The sequence below is a fragment of the Frieseomelitta varia genome, unplaced genomic scaffold (assembly GCF_011392965.1).
Source record: "Frieseomelitta varia isolate USP_RPSP 00005682 unplaced genomic scaffold, Fvar_1.2 scaffold_215, whole genome shotgun sequence".
NCBI classification, from domain to species: domain Eukaryota; kingdom Metazoa; phylum Arthropoda; class Insecta; order Hymenoptera; family Apidae; genus Frieseomelitta; species Frieseomelitta varia.
The window spans coordinates 723,493-739,197 of NW_025109917.1; the positions used below are offsets into that span (position 1 = coordinate 723,493).

At 37.2% G+C, this 15,705-nt stretch overlaps 3 protein-coding genes across 8 annotated transcripts in view; 1 reads left to right on the plus strand and 2 right to left on the minus strand.

Annotated features, from left to right (window-relative positions):
• LOC122527351 (calcium homeostasis endoplasmic reticulum protein) lies at positions 1-5,732 on the minus strand. 3 transcript variants are annotated; one of them, XM_043651449.1, is made up of 8 exons: positions 5,567-5,732; positions 4,857-5,027; positions 3,582-4,245; positions 3,438-3,509; positions 2,833-3,229; positions 2,352-2,755; positions 1,903-2,268; positions 1-1,831 (listed from the first exon to the last, which is right to left on the minus strand). In XM_043651449.1, exons 1-8 carry the CDS (start codon positions 5,583-5,585, stop codon positions 1,537-1,539), a joined length of 2,388 nt encoding a protein of 795 aa, XP_043507384.1. In that variant the 5' UTR covers positions 5,586-5,732; the 3' UTR covers positions 1-1,536. The 3 variants fall into 3 exon arrangements, with proteins under 3 accessions (XP_043507384.1, XP_043507385.1, XP_043507386.1); XM_043651450.1 differs by lacking the exon at positions 5,567-5,732 and adding an exon at positions 5,468-5,533; XM_043651451.1 differs by lacking the exon at positions 5,567-5,732 and adding an exon at positions 5,342-5,475.
• A 30-nt stretch (positions 5,733-5,762) lies between these two features.
• On the plus strand, positions 5,763-7,568 carry LOC122527357 (eukaryotic translation initiation factor 3 subunit G). The gene is made up of 3 exons (XM_043651465.1): positions 5,763-5,920; positions 6,253-6,710; positions 6,800-7,568. Exons 2-3 carry the CDS (start codon positions 6,266-6,268, stop codon positions 7,210-7,212), a joined length of 858 nt encoding a protein of 285 aa, XP_043507400.1. The 5' UTR covers positions 5,763-5,920; positions 6,253-6,265; the 3' UTR covers positions 7,213-7,568.
• A 766-nt stretch (positions 7,569-8,334) lies between these two features.
• The window catches only part of LOC122527313 (neprilysin-2-like), a 35,138-nt gene continuing 27,767 nt past the window's right edge, over positions 8,335-15,705 (minus strand). For 2 of the 4 annotated variants that reach the window (XM_043651374.1, XM_043651378.1), the window contains exons 3-10: positions 12,652-12,792; positions 12,314-12,559; positions 11,985-12,196; positions 11,411-11,587; positions 10,815-11,309; positions 10,399-10,690; positions 10,044-10,294; positions 8,335-9,253 (exon numbers count right to left, since the gene is read on the minus strand). In XM_043651374.1, coding sequence (XP_043507309.1) covers positions 8,915-9,253; positions 10,044-10,294; positions 10,399-10,690; positions 10,815-11,309; positions 11,411-11,587; positions 11,985-12,196; positions 12,314-12,559; positions 12,652-12,792 — 2,153 coding nt within the window. In that variant the 3' untranslated portion in view covers positions 8,335-8,914. The remainder of the gene's footprint in view (positions 9,254-10,043; positions 10,295-10,398; positions 10,691-10,814; positions 11,310-11,410; positions 11,588-11,984; positions 12,197-12,313; positions 12,560-12,651; positions 12,793-15,705) is intronic. The other 2 variants (XM_043651375.1, XM_043651376.1) reach the window with 2 other exon arrangements.

A 15,705-nucleotide genomic window follows, 5' to 3' on the forward strand; every position in this document is an offset into this window, starting at 1 on the left:
AATATCACGTGATATAAAATAAATATTAAAACTGAGAGTGACCTTATAGGATAGCTACTGTGAACGCACACATCTTACCGGCTTTGTTTACGCCACCAAGTGTGTAGCTTCAGACTGTTATCGCTGTGAAACCGGTTTGACGTTGGATTTATTCGGTTTCGATATCGACTACTGCTGGGGAAGTTCAAGAAGGCAACTGACGATTAACAATGGCCATCGGATGTCGAGCTGTCTCTAACCAGTTATCGAGATTTTTCATTTTTCCTTCAATCCGCGTGCACGTGATAACCGACGATAAATCTACTCAATATAAAAAGAATTTAAGAATGTTATTATTCTGGGATATCTCTAAATCGACTAAATTAATTTTCTTTTACAGCATCTTTCATGATTTTCTGCAGAGCATACGTCAGCAGCATGCATTCAGTACGTGTTAATTCTAATTACGATAATTCTTCCCCTCTTTCGCTTATTTTTACTACAATTCTTTTCTCTTTTTTCCGTTGATCGTTGCGTTTAAACATACCGTATTTATTCGTCGATTTACTCTTATGTATCCAATATAATCATTTATTAACTTACTAAATACAAGTACGTTTTTTTAGTTTCATGTTTTCTTTTCACGTGCGAATGATGAGTGCACGATAGAGGTCCTCTTATTCTCTTATAGACATTCAGAAAATCAGTTTATCATCATTTCATATAGGAGCAGAATGAATTTTTCTTTTTTTTTGTCGTGGAATACAATTAATACGTAATCTGACGATAAACATTAATCGCGTTGATTAATGTCGTCCTTTTGGTATGCTCGGTTTATATTTTCATCAATATATCTCAAATTATCAATAGACAAATCATCTGTTATTATTAATCGGTAACCTTGTAATCGAATAGTTTTGTACATAATGTACAAGAGATACATAAAATTGTATTTTTTCCTTTTTGTCATGTACCATGAAAATTGGATTTAATATATAACAGCCATTCTTGGTACATAAACTCACGCAGTTCTAGTCTTATTTATAAATTGACAAATAATTATCTTTATAAACAATTGTTTATAGTTTTCATCATTTACCCGCAATGTTCTATTCACTTGCAAATATACAAATGTATTTTGCACCCACGAATGATCGACATACTATTATTTTTCTCGTTATTATTTTCGTTTTTTTAAAGTAATTAAAAATATAAAATTGTTGCTTCTAATAACAATATAAAATTATATGGTATATATAGTTCAAACTTTGCAATTTCAGCAATAAACAATCATACTGTATAACGTTAACATAATGAAATGTAGAGAATGGACATAAAGTGTTGTTCTGTTATTCTAACAGAAATTGAAAGAAATTATAAAGATATTGAAATAGATTATTATACAAATCATGCTACAGAATTGTAAAAGACTGGCTGTTAAAACAGGCTTGTCGTGTCGACTACAGTTGTGGGAGCATTCGATAATTTATACTGCATGCGATAATTATATTTCATCGAAAGAATTAAAAACAAATTAATTATTTATCCCGATTATATTCAGTCCCGTTCGCCTCTTTCTTCGGCACGTTCTTCCGCTCTTGCTTTCATTCTAGTTATAAATGCTTGTCCTTTACTCTTTCTGAAGTTCTCATATGGATCATTTAGATTAATACCAACGCCTTTATATTGATCGTTTTTATCCCTAATTTCACCCCCCGATATTGGAGCTTCAATACCCTGTTCATTGGCACCAAGTCCGGCACCAGCCCAACCCATTTTCTTGAGCAACTGATGACCTTTGTTACTCTCATCGAGACTAATTTCTTGAGGAGCTTTACTGTAAGTTGATCCGCTGAAAGTAATTAATTCGTAGAAATCGAATTTTCTTACAAAATATGTATTTCTATAAGTACTGATACTTACAGGAAACTGGGCGGAGTTGGACTTCGATCCTGCCTGTCCATCCTCCTATCTGGACTTCGATCCTTGTTGCTGTTCCTCCTTCTTCTGTTTCTGTTATTATGATTGTTATTGCGACTATTACGTCTGTGATTAGCAGCAGGTGATCTAGATCTGCTTCTACCTCTAGATCTTGAGCGTGATCTACTTCGAGATTTACTTCGATATCGTTTCTTTGGTGGACTAGGACTTTTGGATCTTGGCCTTAGAATTGGCGATGGCGATTTTGATTTTTGCCTTATACCAGCTGCTATATCTTCTTCTTTACGTTTACGCGCGGCATTTTTCGCTTTATAATATTCGTATAAACCTAATTTTTCCCACCCGTCGCTATAATATACAGATATTACGATCAAAAATTTTATTCGACATTTATCGTACGTTGACTAATTTATATGTGTAATGTACATTACCTATCTCGCGGAGAATCGTGATTTGGTGGTGCATAGAACGCTTCTACAGCCGCTACTAATCGTTCACTTGGAGGAGCAGGTGGTGGAAGCCTAATGGCTTCTGGATCCAAAGGTTTATATTCAGCATCTTCCAACTTGATCAGAGGTACCATCAAGCCAGCAGGAAGTTCGTAATAAGGCATACTGGGCATTAAATCTTCAACGGAGGGTTCGTGTATAACAGGTGGTGGACCAAATCCAGGCGGAGGTTTTGAAAAATCTGGCAATGGAACATTTGAAAATGGTGGTGGTTCGTTTCCAGGTGGTACACCCCATCCAGGTGGCGGTTGACTGAAATTTACGTCTGTGCTTATCGGAGCAGGAGGACCGGAATGACTAGGTGGTATAGACATGTTTTGTTGATTCTGTAAAATATGAATTTCAATCAGTATTTGTAAAATATATATACATGTACAACATAAAAATGAAAAGATCAACTTACCAATTGCGGCGGTGGCGGAGGGGGAGCTTTCAATTGTTGATCAATTGCAATCTTTTGTTGTTCGATATTTTGAATTTGTCTCAAAGCATGCGTAACAAATGCTTGATGTTGTGCTTGATAATTATCAAAGGTTTGTTTCGTTGACGTGGTGATCGGTGTAATTGCGCTGGCATGCTGTGCAACTAGGTTAGCCTGATATTCAGACCAAGATGTACTTGGTTGTTTCAATTTATCTATAATTCCTTCATCAAAGTAATTATTTTTTGACTCCCATAAACTTAATAGCTTATTTAATTTATTAAGTTGTTCTTCTGATGCAGCTAATGAAGTGTTACAGAACATGGGAACAACAACACTTTCCATTGCCTTGCGAAGATCCATAGATTTTTTTCTTGCACTAAAGAAGTTTAAAATTAAATATCGTGCACAACTATTTTTATGGAAGTTATCAAACTTTATTATAAATATTATTTATACTGAAATTGAAGTGTTAAATCTTCCATTTATATTTCATCAAATAATATAATCCAATTCAAACTTCAATTTTTATAAATATTTTAAGCTTAAGGTCTGTAACTGTCCTTTTTTTTAAATAAATTACTTACCAATGATGTAAGACATCATTGACCAGGTAAATAATATGGAGTTTATGACTAAAATTTGTTGCTTGAATGACCCTAAAAGAAACAATGAAAAATCAATTGATTTATTAATATTGTAGCGTATAGATAAAGTCGAATATAACGTACTTCTTCAGCAAATGATCCGCAACAACTTGATTACTTTGCGGAGTAACCGAATTTTGAAGTATCCAGGCTTTCCCTGCACTTATGCTATCTTTTGTGCAGCTATCAATGATAGGTTGTAACACTGCATCAAAAGCAGCAAGATCTGTGTTTGTGCCCTGTGCATTATTCTGTAACGCTGTTTCTTGAGCTTGCCTCACAGCATCCTCAACCCTTCCTTGCTGTTGTGCCATCAATGCAGCATGTTGCGCAGCCAAATTTTGCTCTGATTGTCTAATTTGTTCCTGTAGCGTTGTTTGCTGTGACTGAAGGTTTGCTAATTCATTTTGAAGCCATCCAGGAGGTCCTCCAATGTTAACCGATTGAGTAACAGCACCAATAGATGGATTCACACCACCCATAGCACCAGGGACTGGTCCAATTGGTGGTCCTGCATTTCCTGGTCCTCCAATTTGTCCTGGTACTCCAGCTATAACTGGACCACTTTGATTTCCCACTGGTCCAATTCCCACAACTGGATTTAATCCATTGTTTTGAGTATTTAGGCCAGGTGCAAGATTGACGTTATTCAGTGGCTGCGCGACCGTAGCGGTTGTTTGCTGCTGCTGCGAAACGTTTAAACGTGGGTCTGCATTTTGCATTGGATTTATTCCTTTTTGCTTTAAAACTGTAAACGAATGACGGTGGATTATTGTAAGATGTTTGAGTCCTTCAATGGATATTGAAAAAGTATACAAATAGTCCAATTTCTGTTGAGTCTTATCTTCTACCAGTGCATAATAAAATTCTTGGCATTTATGAGAGAATTATATCAAAAATTCGGTAAGTCTTTTGGGAGCACTATATTCTTTCCCTGTTTTATATATTATATATACATGTATTTATTTATTTATTTATTTTTTTTTTACAGTACTAGGGTATTACAGGGTATTATAGTGAGTTTTAGTTCCCACACAGATTGAAGCAATATATCAACAATGTAGTCCGTATTAGATAAGCTCCATTAAGAATCTTAAAACTACATCTTCTTAAAATCATCATTGCCAAGAAATATAATATGTCTTTAGCTAAAGCATTCTGCTTAATAAATAGCAATCCCAAAATCTTGAAACGAAGTGCTCATATTCGATGAATAATAGTTTTGTATGTTCACTATGCGAATTCAGACCCATTCACCCGTATCTCTTTTTTTTCAAAGTCATTCCTCGTTCGTTGAATAAAGCATGGCCATTATGCTTCTCAATTGTTGTAGCTGTTAAGGGGCTGTATCCCACTTACTGGCTTGCTCTGTAGTCACTTTGTACTGATAGTAGTTGAAGTGCTCTCCACCAAACAGGAAACCAAATTTTGGATTGTCCTTCTGCTTGTTTTTCGTCATCTGCTCGAACTCTGGTCCGTTGCGAGCCACAAACTGTGCCAGTTTGTCTATGATGTTCCGTAACTCTATATCTGGGTATTATATCAAAATGACCAGAATTAGTGTGACACCCTAACGAATGACTAATTACTTATACAATGATTAGAATATAAAAGGCAATATTTAAATACAGTACTGAAATAGGATTTCTTATTTATTTATTTATTTATTTTTTTTAAGTACACAGTCCTAAATCAGCCCATCGTAACCTGAAATATTGAATCTGCTTTGAAACTTATCGCTCTGTCAATGTATCTACGGGGATTTGCCTGAGGATAATTTAATTCGTCGAGTGAATTGCTTTTTAATGGTAGCCTAATACGTCGCACAGGTTTACATAACCTACTATTTAAAATCTACACGTTGTCTTTTTTTTTTTTAACGTATATCGCATTAGTTCCATTGCGTGGAAACTCACAAATCCTCAATTCTGACTAACTAAAATGCTAAAACGATAGATCACAGACATTACAGTTAATAAAGAAGATGGAACGTTAATATGCTCGCCCGGAGTGGGAATGTGCGAAACCGCGCTTGGCCAAATCGCCAAATCACAACATTTTTCTCTTACCTGTAGGTGCTTGGTCCATTATCGCGACTACTCTTTTACTTTAACACTGAATTCGATTACGTTTATCGTTACTTTTGTTAACACTTTTTCGTACACGATCGTGATACGGATCCGGAAAACATTATTTTCTCACACTGGACACGACAACGCTAGACGTCGCCATTAATTCTCGAGTATCCGTGTTTCGAGGAATCACCACCAGAGCCACCACTGGCCACTGACACGCCAACATTTCACACGCGGAAATTTCTCGATTTCGGGTCATTTTCATTTACGTTTCGTAGAATTTGCTTTTCTGTCAGTTTTCCGGAGTAATTGTGTTTCTATCGATTCTCTGTGCGATAATCTTGAATAGTAAGTATTTACACTGGCATATTTCTAACAAACTATCACATCTCTATTTGTACATCATCTTTACAATTGTGTAACGTAAACGTGTTCCAACAAATGTGGTCCTTTGTCTGTACAAAATACAATATTTCAGATTCTCTTGACGTTGTTAAAAATTAATCCTTGTCATATATCATAATTAAATAGATACATCAGTATTGTTTCATTTAGTTACTACCTAACCTATCGCGCCACTTCTGTCACATATTTAAAGTTCATTTTTCTACATTTCACCAATTATTGAGTAATATTTGATATTGCTATTAATAGTAATTATTAATTTTTGTCTCTGTTAGATAAATTACAGGTATGCCCGTAGCAGAAGTAAAATCTAGCTGGGCAGATGAAGTGGAAGAAGAAGGAGGAGCGTTACCTCCACCTTCAGAGACCTATGAAAATGGGTTCAAAGTTCTCACCGAATACAAGTATAATCAGGATAACAAAAAAGTCAAAGTGGTTCGCACGTATAAGATTGAGAGACGTGTAGTTTCAAAGACAATTGCTGCTCGTAAGAATTGGGCCAAATTTGGAGACTCTGTGGATGATCGACCTGGACCCAATCCTGCAACTACGGTTGGTGGTGAAGATGTATTTATGCAATTTATTTCTAGTAAAGAAGAAGAAAATAAGGTTGAAGAAGATAGCCTTGACAAATTGAAGAATATGGGAGATAAGGGTGTAGTTAAATGTCGAAATTGTAATGGAGATCATTGGACCTCCAAATGTCCTTACAAAGACACTGTGCTTGCTGGGGGTACGTTTCTCTTTTATAAATTAATTTCTAGAATTTGTAAAAACATCAAAAATTTTAGAATTAAAGATGATACATGATTTAATTTGCAGGTAAAGTGCCAGATGATAAAAAACCACTTATTAATACTGGTACTTCTGGAACAATGACAGAATTGAAACCTCAAGGAAGTAAATACATCCCACCTGGTATGCGCGACGGAGGTAGCAAACGAGGAGATTCTATGCAGATGCAAAGACGCGACGACACTACCGCTATTCGTATTTCCAATTTGTCGGAAAGTACTACAGATGCAGATTTGGATGAACTTGTCAAGCCATTTGGATCTGTCCTCAAGTTCTATCTTGCCAAGGACAAACAAACTAATCTCTGTAAAGGATTTGCATATGTGCATTTCAAATATAGAGTGGAAGCAGCAAAAGCTATTGCTACGCTTAATGGATATGGTTATGATCATCTTATTTTGAATGTAGATTGGTCAAAACCACAACAGCAAAATAATTAAGAGTATTAATAAAAAATTCAATTTCCGTTGCCTAGATTTTGCAACGTGTAAAAATATAGGAAATATGCAAATGTTTAATTGTGACACCAGGAACAGAATGCAACAGTTTTATTTGAGATTTTAATGTCTTGCATGACAAAAATTAGCATAGCGAACACGTTAATTTTTTACATTATATTCGACCAATAAATAAAATAATAAGTCTGGTTCCTGGTGTCACAATTTACTGCCATTTTTAATTCATTCAAAAAAAAAAAAAAATAATCATGCATTCAGTAATGTAAAAAATGATGTAACTATTAAGATGTAATTTGTATTTCTAGCATTTTGCTGATCAAAAATAAATAATATGCCATGAAATTTTGTGTTTTTTGATTCAATGTTAAAAGTTATTCCAATATTTTAGAATTTTATTCAAGAAATTGTATAATAGATTAAGAAAATGTATACATTTTTCTTTTTCATATAAAAAGAGATTAATATTCAATTCTATTGTCAAAGTCAAGATGAAAAATCTTTTTTTCAATACTTTTTATATTAAAATTTTATACTCAACAAATACACTGAATACATTTATCTGTCTAAACTTAAAATAATACAGTAATAAATATTAGTATCGCTGGTTCTAAGTGTTAGATTCTCAGGCGGTACTGTTGCAATTGAAAAAGGGAAACAAAGGAAATTATGATACGAATTAACGCTTATGTGATACGTACATAGATGCAAAAACAAAAGTAAAACAGTACAAAAGTAGTTACACAGATGCTTGTCACCTGTACGTTAAAACCTACAATTAATACTACATTGTCTAAGTACTTCGAAATGGTAACTCTAATCAACAACCTTATGCTGCTCAACGGAGCCTAACGAATATATCATACAGATAGCAAAAAACACATATTAACTTTTTCGTTTAATATATAATATATATATGCATATACTATATATATCGGTAAAACAATGTCATTTGAAAATATAATTAACAATATAATTATATATATATATTTTTTTTTTTTGTTTGCGCGTCATCGTACAGCTTTAACCGAAAGACCATTTTCACTATTTTATTGTCGATTCCTATAAAATCATCACAGTTTAAACTTGTCCGTCTTCATTCCATTTTTCTTTTTTTCCTTTTTCTCAAATGTTTCAGAACCTATAACGTGTGCTTGTCCGATTTTCTAGAATGCAATCATAGAAAGTTTCAAATAGTCATGACGCGCCGCCTCGTATCCTGCTGATTTCTTTATTTACAATACTAGTCGAAATTCGGACATCTCTCTTATAAAAAAGGACTTATATATTAGGGAATAATGTTAGTAATATGCACCGTGTAACCGTGTAATGATCGACCAAGTCAATTTCAATTTATGAAGGAGAATCTCTCTTTGGGCATCTTCAGTGAGATCTTTCTCAAGCGCGCTCGTGCCTTCAAGTTCAAGAATTTCGTCAGTTTCCACTGCTACGGAAGCACCTTCACTTTAATTTCTTAAACAGATTTCATGATAATCCGACACGACAGTCCACCGAGATACGCTTAAATTTTATTTTTAACAGTTCCCCTTAATCGAATTAGATTGTCGACTTCAGCGAAACATTCAGAAGAAAGCTTTCTCTTCTTTAACACGAAGAACAAATTTCATTGTCGTCGAGTCAACTGGAGCTTCAGCTCTATTTTACCGTTCCATCACTGCATTGGTCTTTACCAAACGGCGCATTTCTTTTCGGGATTCATTTTCGAGCCAAGAGGGCAATTGAAATCCTTGGAGAACTCCTCCATGTTCGAAAGAGGGCCCAGAACACGGAATTTGCCGGGACTGTGGAAGCCAGTTGTAATGCGAAGCTTCATTGCCTCCGGTCTGTACTTGCTGCACCAGGTGTTTGCTGCGCTGATCCAGAACAATTGTTCAGGAGTATAAGGAAGGCCTGGCAATTTCGGCTCCACGTGATTTCTTTGTACCCATTCTTGGTACGCCAAGTAGGCTTCCTTTATACCACCGTTGTCGGCGATGTTCTCGCCTTGAGTGTTGATACCGTTTAACTGTAAACACGAAAATGAAACGATTTCTCTTTGTACATCTATATTTCCTTTTATTTTTTTTTTTTTTTTTGAATGAATTGAAACATGCATTATAAAAGAAGGAATATGCTAATTGTATAAAGAAAAAACCTATTTATGTTTACAATTAGTTTTGATAAATCTTAAAACTACTAAAGTGACTGACTTATAATTGTATAAATGACTAACTTATAATTTTTGTTAGATATTTTATAGATGTGAAACAGCACATTTTTGAAGATTTAAATAATTTTTCGAAGTATACAAACAAAAGCTTGTATATTTCATCGTATCATAAAGTTTTTCTATTTTACGGTCTAATCGTCGGTAGTTCTAGTGTTAATGTTGTCCATTTGAAAAATGAGAACTGTTAAGATCACGTTCATTGTTAAGAAAATTCTTGCTCTGCGTTAAAATAACTAGTCTATCGAACTAACATTTATGTTTATAGCAGTAGTTAGATAACGTTTGACCCGCAAGTGATGGTAAGCACCGTGCACGAGTTTGACCTCTTTGAGAAAAAGTTCGTGCCTTCGTTGGTCGATTATCATAGAAAGAATATCATCGTCGAGCGTTGTTTGCATTGTAGAGGTTCAATAAAGCTTACGTAATGTACTACATGGAATAAAGAGATCGAGAGCTCGTCGGTACCCATAAAATTAGAATCCGTATCGGACGAATGTATGTATCGATTAACGCAAATGATCATGGATGATTGAGGATGAGGAAGAAACGGGAACGAGAGAGCATGCTAATAAAAATCGATCATTACGTTCAAGCCGACATCTTCCACTGTGTAATTGCCGTATTGGTGAATGATGCACTCCGCTTTCTCCAGATATTTTTCTTTCGTTTGCGGCGCCCACCAGTCGACTAGATTTCCGTTTTTATTGAACTGCCTGCCCTGATCATCGAAGCCGTGCGTTATTTCGTGGCCAATAACGAAACCAATAGCGCCGTAATTCATGTATCTTGGCCGATCGTTACTGAAGAAAGCGCCTTGTAAGATACCAGCGGGGAATTCTGCAAAAGCGTTACATAAGCGTTATCGCCTTCTCACGGTATCAGCCAACGACTCGTTACAAAACTATCGTTTTGCATTGATTTTTACGAAACTCAATACTCACGTATACTGTTCTCGATGGACGAATAAAACGCATTAACGATGGCCGGCCTTCCGTGAGTCACCCAATCGGACTTGTTCACGGGTTTCCTCAGTTTACTGAAGGAGTATTCGACCCCGAACAAAGTCAGGTTCAAGATACCTTCCAAGTAATTGTCGGTCGTTAATTCCAGTTTCTCGTAGAATTGCTCGAGTTTCTTGTCGTCCAGTAATTCGTCAGGGTAAGCGATGTGGCTGGTCATGCTGGCCGCTTTGTCCAAAGCACTCTTTCTCGTTTCTTCGTCCATCCAATCAACCTAAAAAACGATCAAATCGCTTCCAAATTAGAGAAACCTCGAAACATTCGTTGTTTGGCATTGCGTTATTTGAAAAGAAATAAGCAAGATGGTGAGTTGGTCAAGTTAAAATTGACAAGCGTACCTTTTTCAGTATCTCAGTGAATTCTTGTCTAATATCAGCGACCATTTCCACGGCGTTCTTCTTGGCATCCTCTTTGAAGTATTTCCTAACGTACATCGCGCCGACACTTATGGCCAAGCTACCAGAAACTGTATCGATGCACTCCTTCCACCTGGGCTCTCTCTCCGTTTTCCCGCTCAACGCCGTGGAGTATTGCAGCTGCCTCTTTCGAATCTCGTCGGTGAGATAGCTCACAGAGGAGGCCGCCGCCCTCCACATCACGTAGTTAGCTTGCACTCTTCTCGGCGTGGTGGCCAGCAGTTTCTCCAAGCTTGCGATGTAATTGGGAACGCTGACGATCACGATTTCCTCTTCGTCCACTTGCGCGCTGGGCGCTAGAAGAGTGTTGAAGTATTCCTTCCATGGAACGCTGGAATAAGTCTTGGACAACTCTCGTACGGTCATGGGATTGTAAAGAAGCGTGGCGTTGCGACGCTTTTCATTCGGCAAGGAAATCTGCGGAATTAACGATGAAACTTTCAAGTGCAAATACACGAAAATTTTTTAGTTAGGTCTGGACCTTTTTTTTTAAAGTCTTGATCTAATGGTCAACTCACGTTGGCAAGCTTCATCTCAAATTCCAACGACTCTCTCAATTCGTTGTTTGCGTCGGTTTTATTTGCTCCGAGAATCACCGCGATGTCGATCATGTAGCTGTAGTATGCCTGTACGATTTTATCGTCGAAACCTTTGGACAAGTATTCGCGCGATAATCCAAGGGCAGCTTGATCTAACTGAAAGAAAGAAAGAAAGAGAACAGAACATTTTTAAATGATTAAATATTCGAAATTTTGTGTTGGACTGTGCGTTAACGCGACATTAGTACAATCGTTATCCGAGCAAGCACATTTTAAGTCATCCGTCCAAGTCACTTACTTAAATAAATATTGAGCTATAATCACAAATGCAATTTGACCACGTTTGCGATACAATTACTGGCGCAAAACTCTGCTAAATGGCACAGACTTTAAGGAAGACCGAGTTTACATTAGCAATTCATACGTTTGACTTTACAACCAACTTCTGTATTTCGCTCCGATGTATGCACGAATAATTCTGTTTGAGAAGAATGTGTCCGTCTGATTTTTCAGAGGTCAAAGCTTTACGGCCGTGGGTTTCTTGTATACGTACGTCGATTGTTCGTTTCGTGCTGTTCTTCAGATCAACGCCAATACTGAAGTCGATGAAGTAATCGACGGAGTAGCCCATCTGGCGGAATTTGTACACCGATTCCTTCCAGTTGAATTCATTTTCGTTCCACTGGTCGCCTTCCAGTACTGGCCAGCCACCGAGCTTTCGCAAGATGTTCAGCAAAGGATCCAATCCTTGTTGCTCGATGATCGCTGAAATAATTGAAGTAGTGTTACACAAGGTAAAATTAAACAAGATAATCTATATTTACATATATATATATATATATATATATATATATATATATATATATATATATATATACTCACTCTTGTTCATACAAGCCTTGTACAAATTCTTCGCGAGTCTGAACGGTTTCGGCTCGTCCGGTGTACTTTTTTCTTCGATGCTGGCCCTCAGCTGGTTCTGCAGCTCGTCGCTAATTTCAGTGAATGTGTTTACACTGGTCTTGTCGTCCGGGATAATGGTGGACTTGAGGAAACCGCCGCAAGCGAAATCGTAAAAGTCGTCGCACGGCTCCACCTCGGGATCCATGTTCTTCAACAGCCTGGAGGCTAAAGCCTCGCGATTAGCAATGTTGCTTCGACAAAAGTACAGAATCGAACGAAGCTAGAACCTTGATTACTCGAGTAATTTTTTTACTAACCCGTGTAGATGCATTCTTTCGTGGTGCACACGTCCTCGTCGCAGCTGGGTCCTTTGTCGATAACGTGAACGCCTTTATTCTGTTGATAACCGTTCAGGGCGTCGGCTGTGGATGGTAATCCCTCTGAGTTAACAGGATCTACTCACGCGTAGGCGGAGATGCAACACAAAAACATTGCGGGTCCATAATGTTAATGATTGTTAGTGACAGTTGCTTTTCAAGCTGTTTGCTAACAAACAATCCGATCAATGGATATGAAATGACTATGAATCCTACTGTTCGTCGAAAAATTTTATCCGAAATAAAAAAAAAAAAACAGCAACCAGAATCAACGTCCTCGACCGAGTACTGAGGAATGGATACGCGAACGGATACGTAAAGCAATCTAACCGTTAAACCGTCTAATCTCGCGGTGTCACGCATGCTTGTACATTGTTCCCGTCGCGATTCGCTTCACAGTTTGAATGAATCTTCGTGCAAACTTCTCGAACACCGGCGCTGTACAAAGTGCAATCAACCTCGGGCAACTGATCCATTCAGAGTCGGTACAACCGTCTCTCCTAAAAAGGATCGATCGACGCGATCAATTCATTCTACAACCTACAACAATTATCTTCATTGTTCGTTCAAAAACGCCAGACTGTTCTCCCAAAACGAAGCGAAGAGAATAGAAACGAGAGAATAGAATTTCGATAGTCGACTGTGTCTACGAAAGATTCAGACAGACTCTTTATGGATCATAAAACCTACCACGAGTGGGTTAATCGATTTCGTTGGCGATAAAGAAAAAAGTAACAATCCGTTGGAGCTAATCGTATCGACGATTTGTACTAAAAAAACACGATCGTTCGTAAAAATATTCCCGGTGATTCACGCTTTCGTTTGTTTCCTCGACGAAGTTATCGACGCTCGATCGAAAATATATACAAATGAGAAGATACACGGCCTGGCTAATAATTCGCTCGCCGGAGTGGATCGCCGCAAAGTACGAGAGGATGAGTAACACTCAAAACAATTGCTTCGATGCGTCAGAATCGGCGCGATCTCATTGACGTCAAATTACGCGTTTATCCGGCATGTTATCCTTCGTTGGTCGATCGTCCAGACTCTCCGCGCAACGAGAGAAAGAGGAAATGTGTGTATTCGCGTACCAGATTCGCCGTACCATATAAAGTCGCACGATTATCACGACTCGTACCTGATCGAATCCGATCGTGGTCTCGATACGCGGGACAAAGATGAAATAAGACTCTTCTTCTTTGGGATGGTTTCAAGATTCGCGCAGTGCTATGTTTCATATCATAAACATTACGTAATACATACGTAACATATATATTTATATTTTTACCGATCGTTCCTGATCATCTATTGTAGGTGGTGGTCAGAAATTTTGGTTATTTGGTTTCGTAAAGATTCACGGAATATCACGTTTGATGTGAAATGCGCGTATTTTTATTTGACATCTTTGCCAAAGTTCAGAAAAATCTTCGTTGCAAGAAATCACCGGACAACGTGTAGAAATACACGTGCTCGAATAATTGCGATAAAAATATATAATAAGTTGCGTAACTCACGTGTCAGAAGACCGTAAAATTAATAAACGGTACATATATATATTCTTAATTATACAGGGTGTTTCGTAACTTGTGGGAGCTGATTGCACGCTTAAAAATAATGAAAAAAAGTCATACAAATATATCTGTCTTCGTTTATGAGATATAATGAATTTTCTGTTTTAATTACTTTTACAAAAAATGCTCGAAATGACTACCCTGCACGCGTCTTGTCATTCATCTGGTTACTCTCTCTATCGTTCCTGGTGTTTCTGGAATTTGTCGGAAGCCTTGCTCTATTCTATTTAGTAGTATTTCAGCATTTTCAATCGATGTTGCGTGTACAATAGATTTTAAATGTCCCCACAAATGAAAATCTAATGGATTCAAATGCGAAGAACGAGCAGGCCATGCAATAGGACCTCCACGATCAATCCATTTATTTGCAAAGTGTTGATTTAAAAATTCCCTAGCCACTCGGCTAAAATGCGGCGGAGCTCTATCATGCATAAACCGCATACGAAATCTAATATCGACTGGAACTTCCTCTGATATTTCGTGTAAACGCGTGCTCAAAAAATCAACATACTTTGTGTTAGTTACTCATACTTTGTTAGTTTCCCATCAAGAAGAAAAGGTCCAGTTAAAAATTTATTAATTATTCCTGCCCATACGTTTAAACTAAACTGGTGTTGATGTCTTGAATGCACAATTACATGTGAGTTTTCTGTCATTTCTAAATTAGAATAACGCTGGATTATCACTTCAAACACGATCTTAAACGACGTGTATTACGATTATTAGTAAGAACTGAACTGATTTAGTGAGTATTGCGAAATTTGCTGAATCTTCAAATAGTCACACGAAAGATATCAAGAAAGTATTATTTGTAAACAATGCGAATTTTTGCTTACGTATTATTGCGGCCTATGGAAAGAGAGGCCGGACAGAGAATTTGCTCTGTTTATAAAATTCATTATACCTCATAAACGAAGACAGATAGGACATACATTTATATGACTTTCTTCCATTATTTTTAGGCGTACAATCAGCTGCCGAAGTGGGTCCCGCAAGTTACGAAACACCTTGTATATGCGCATAGAAACAAGCTAGAGTAACAGAATACGAACAAAGAAGCGAATTAAAATACCGACCGCTTTATGCAACAGCGTGCGCGTATATATATTTCGAGAAACCGAGGAGAAGTGCATTAATTCGCGGAGATAAATCAACGTGAGAAAAATAGGTCGCACGTGACATTAGCTGTCAATGAAATTTACGACGATTCGATTTGTAAGCATGTTTAGTCAGCTCTCACGTGCTCGAAATTCTTTTTTAATGGCCTTTCGTCCACGCCATCGAACCGTTATCGAACCGTTCTCTCGCTCGAGGATCGAAAAGCTCGTCTCTTCCAAGTTCTTACTAGCTAAACGTTGAGGTTTTACAAATGGAACAAAAAGCACTTGCCTGGAAAATAAGTTATCACAGAACGCTGCCGCGA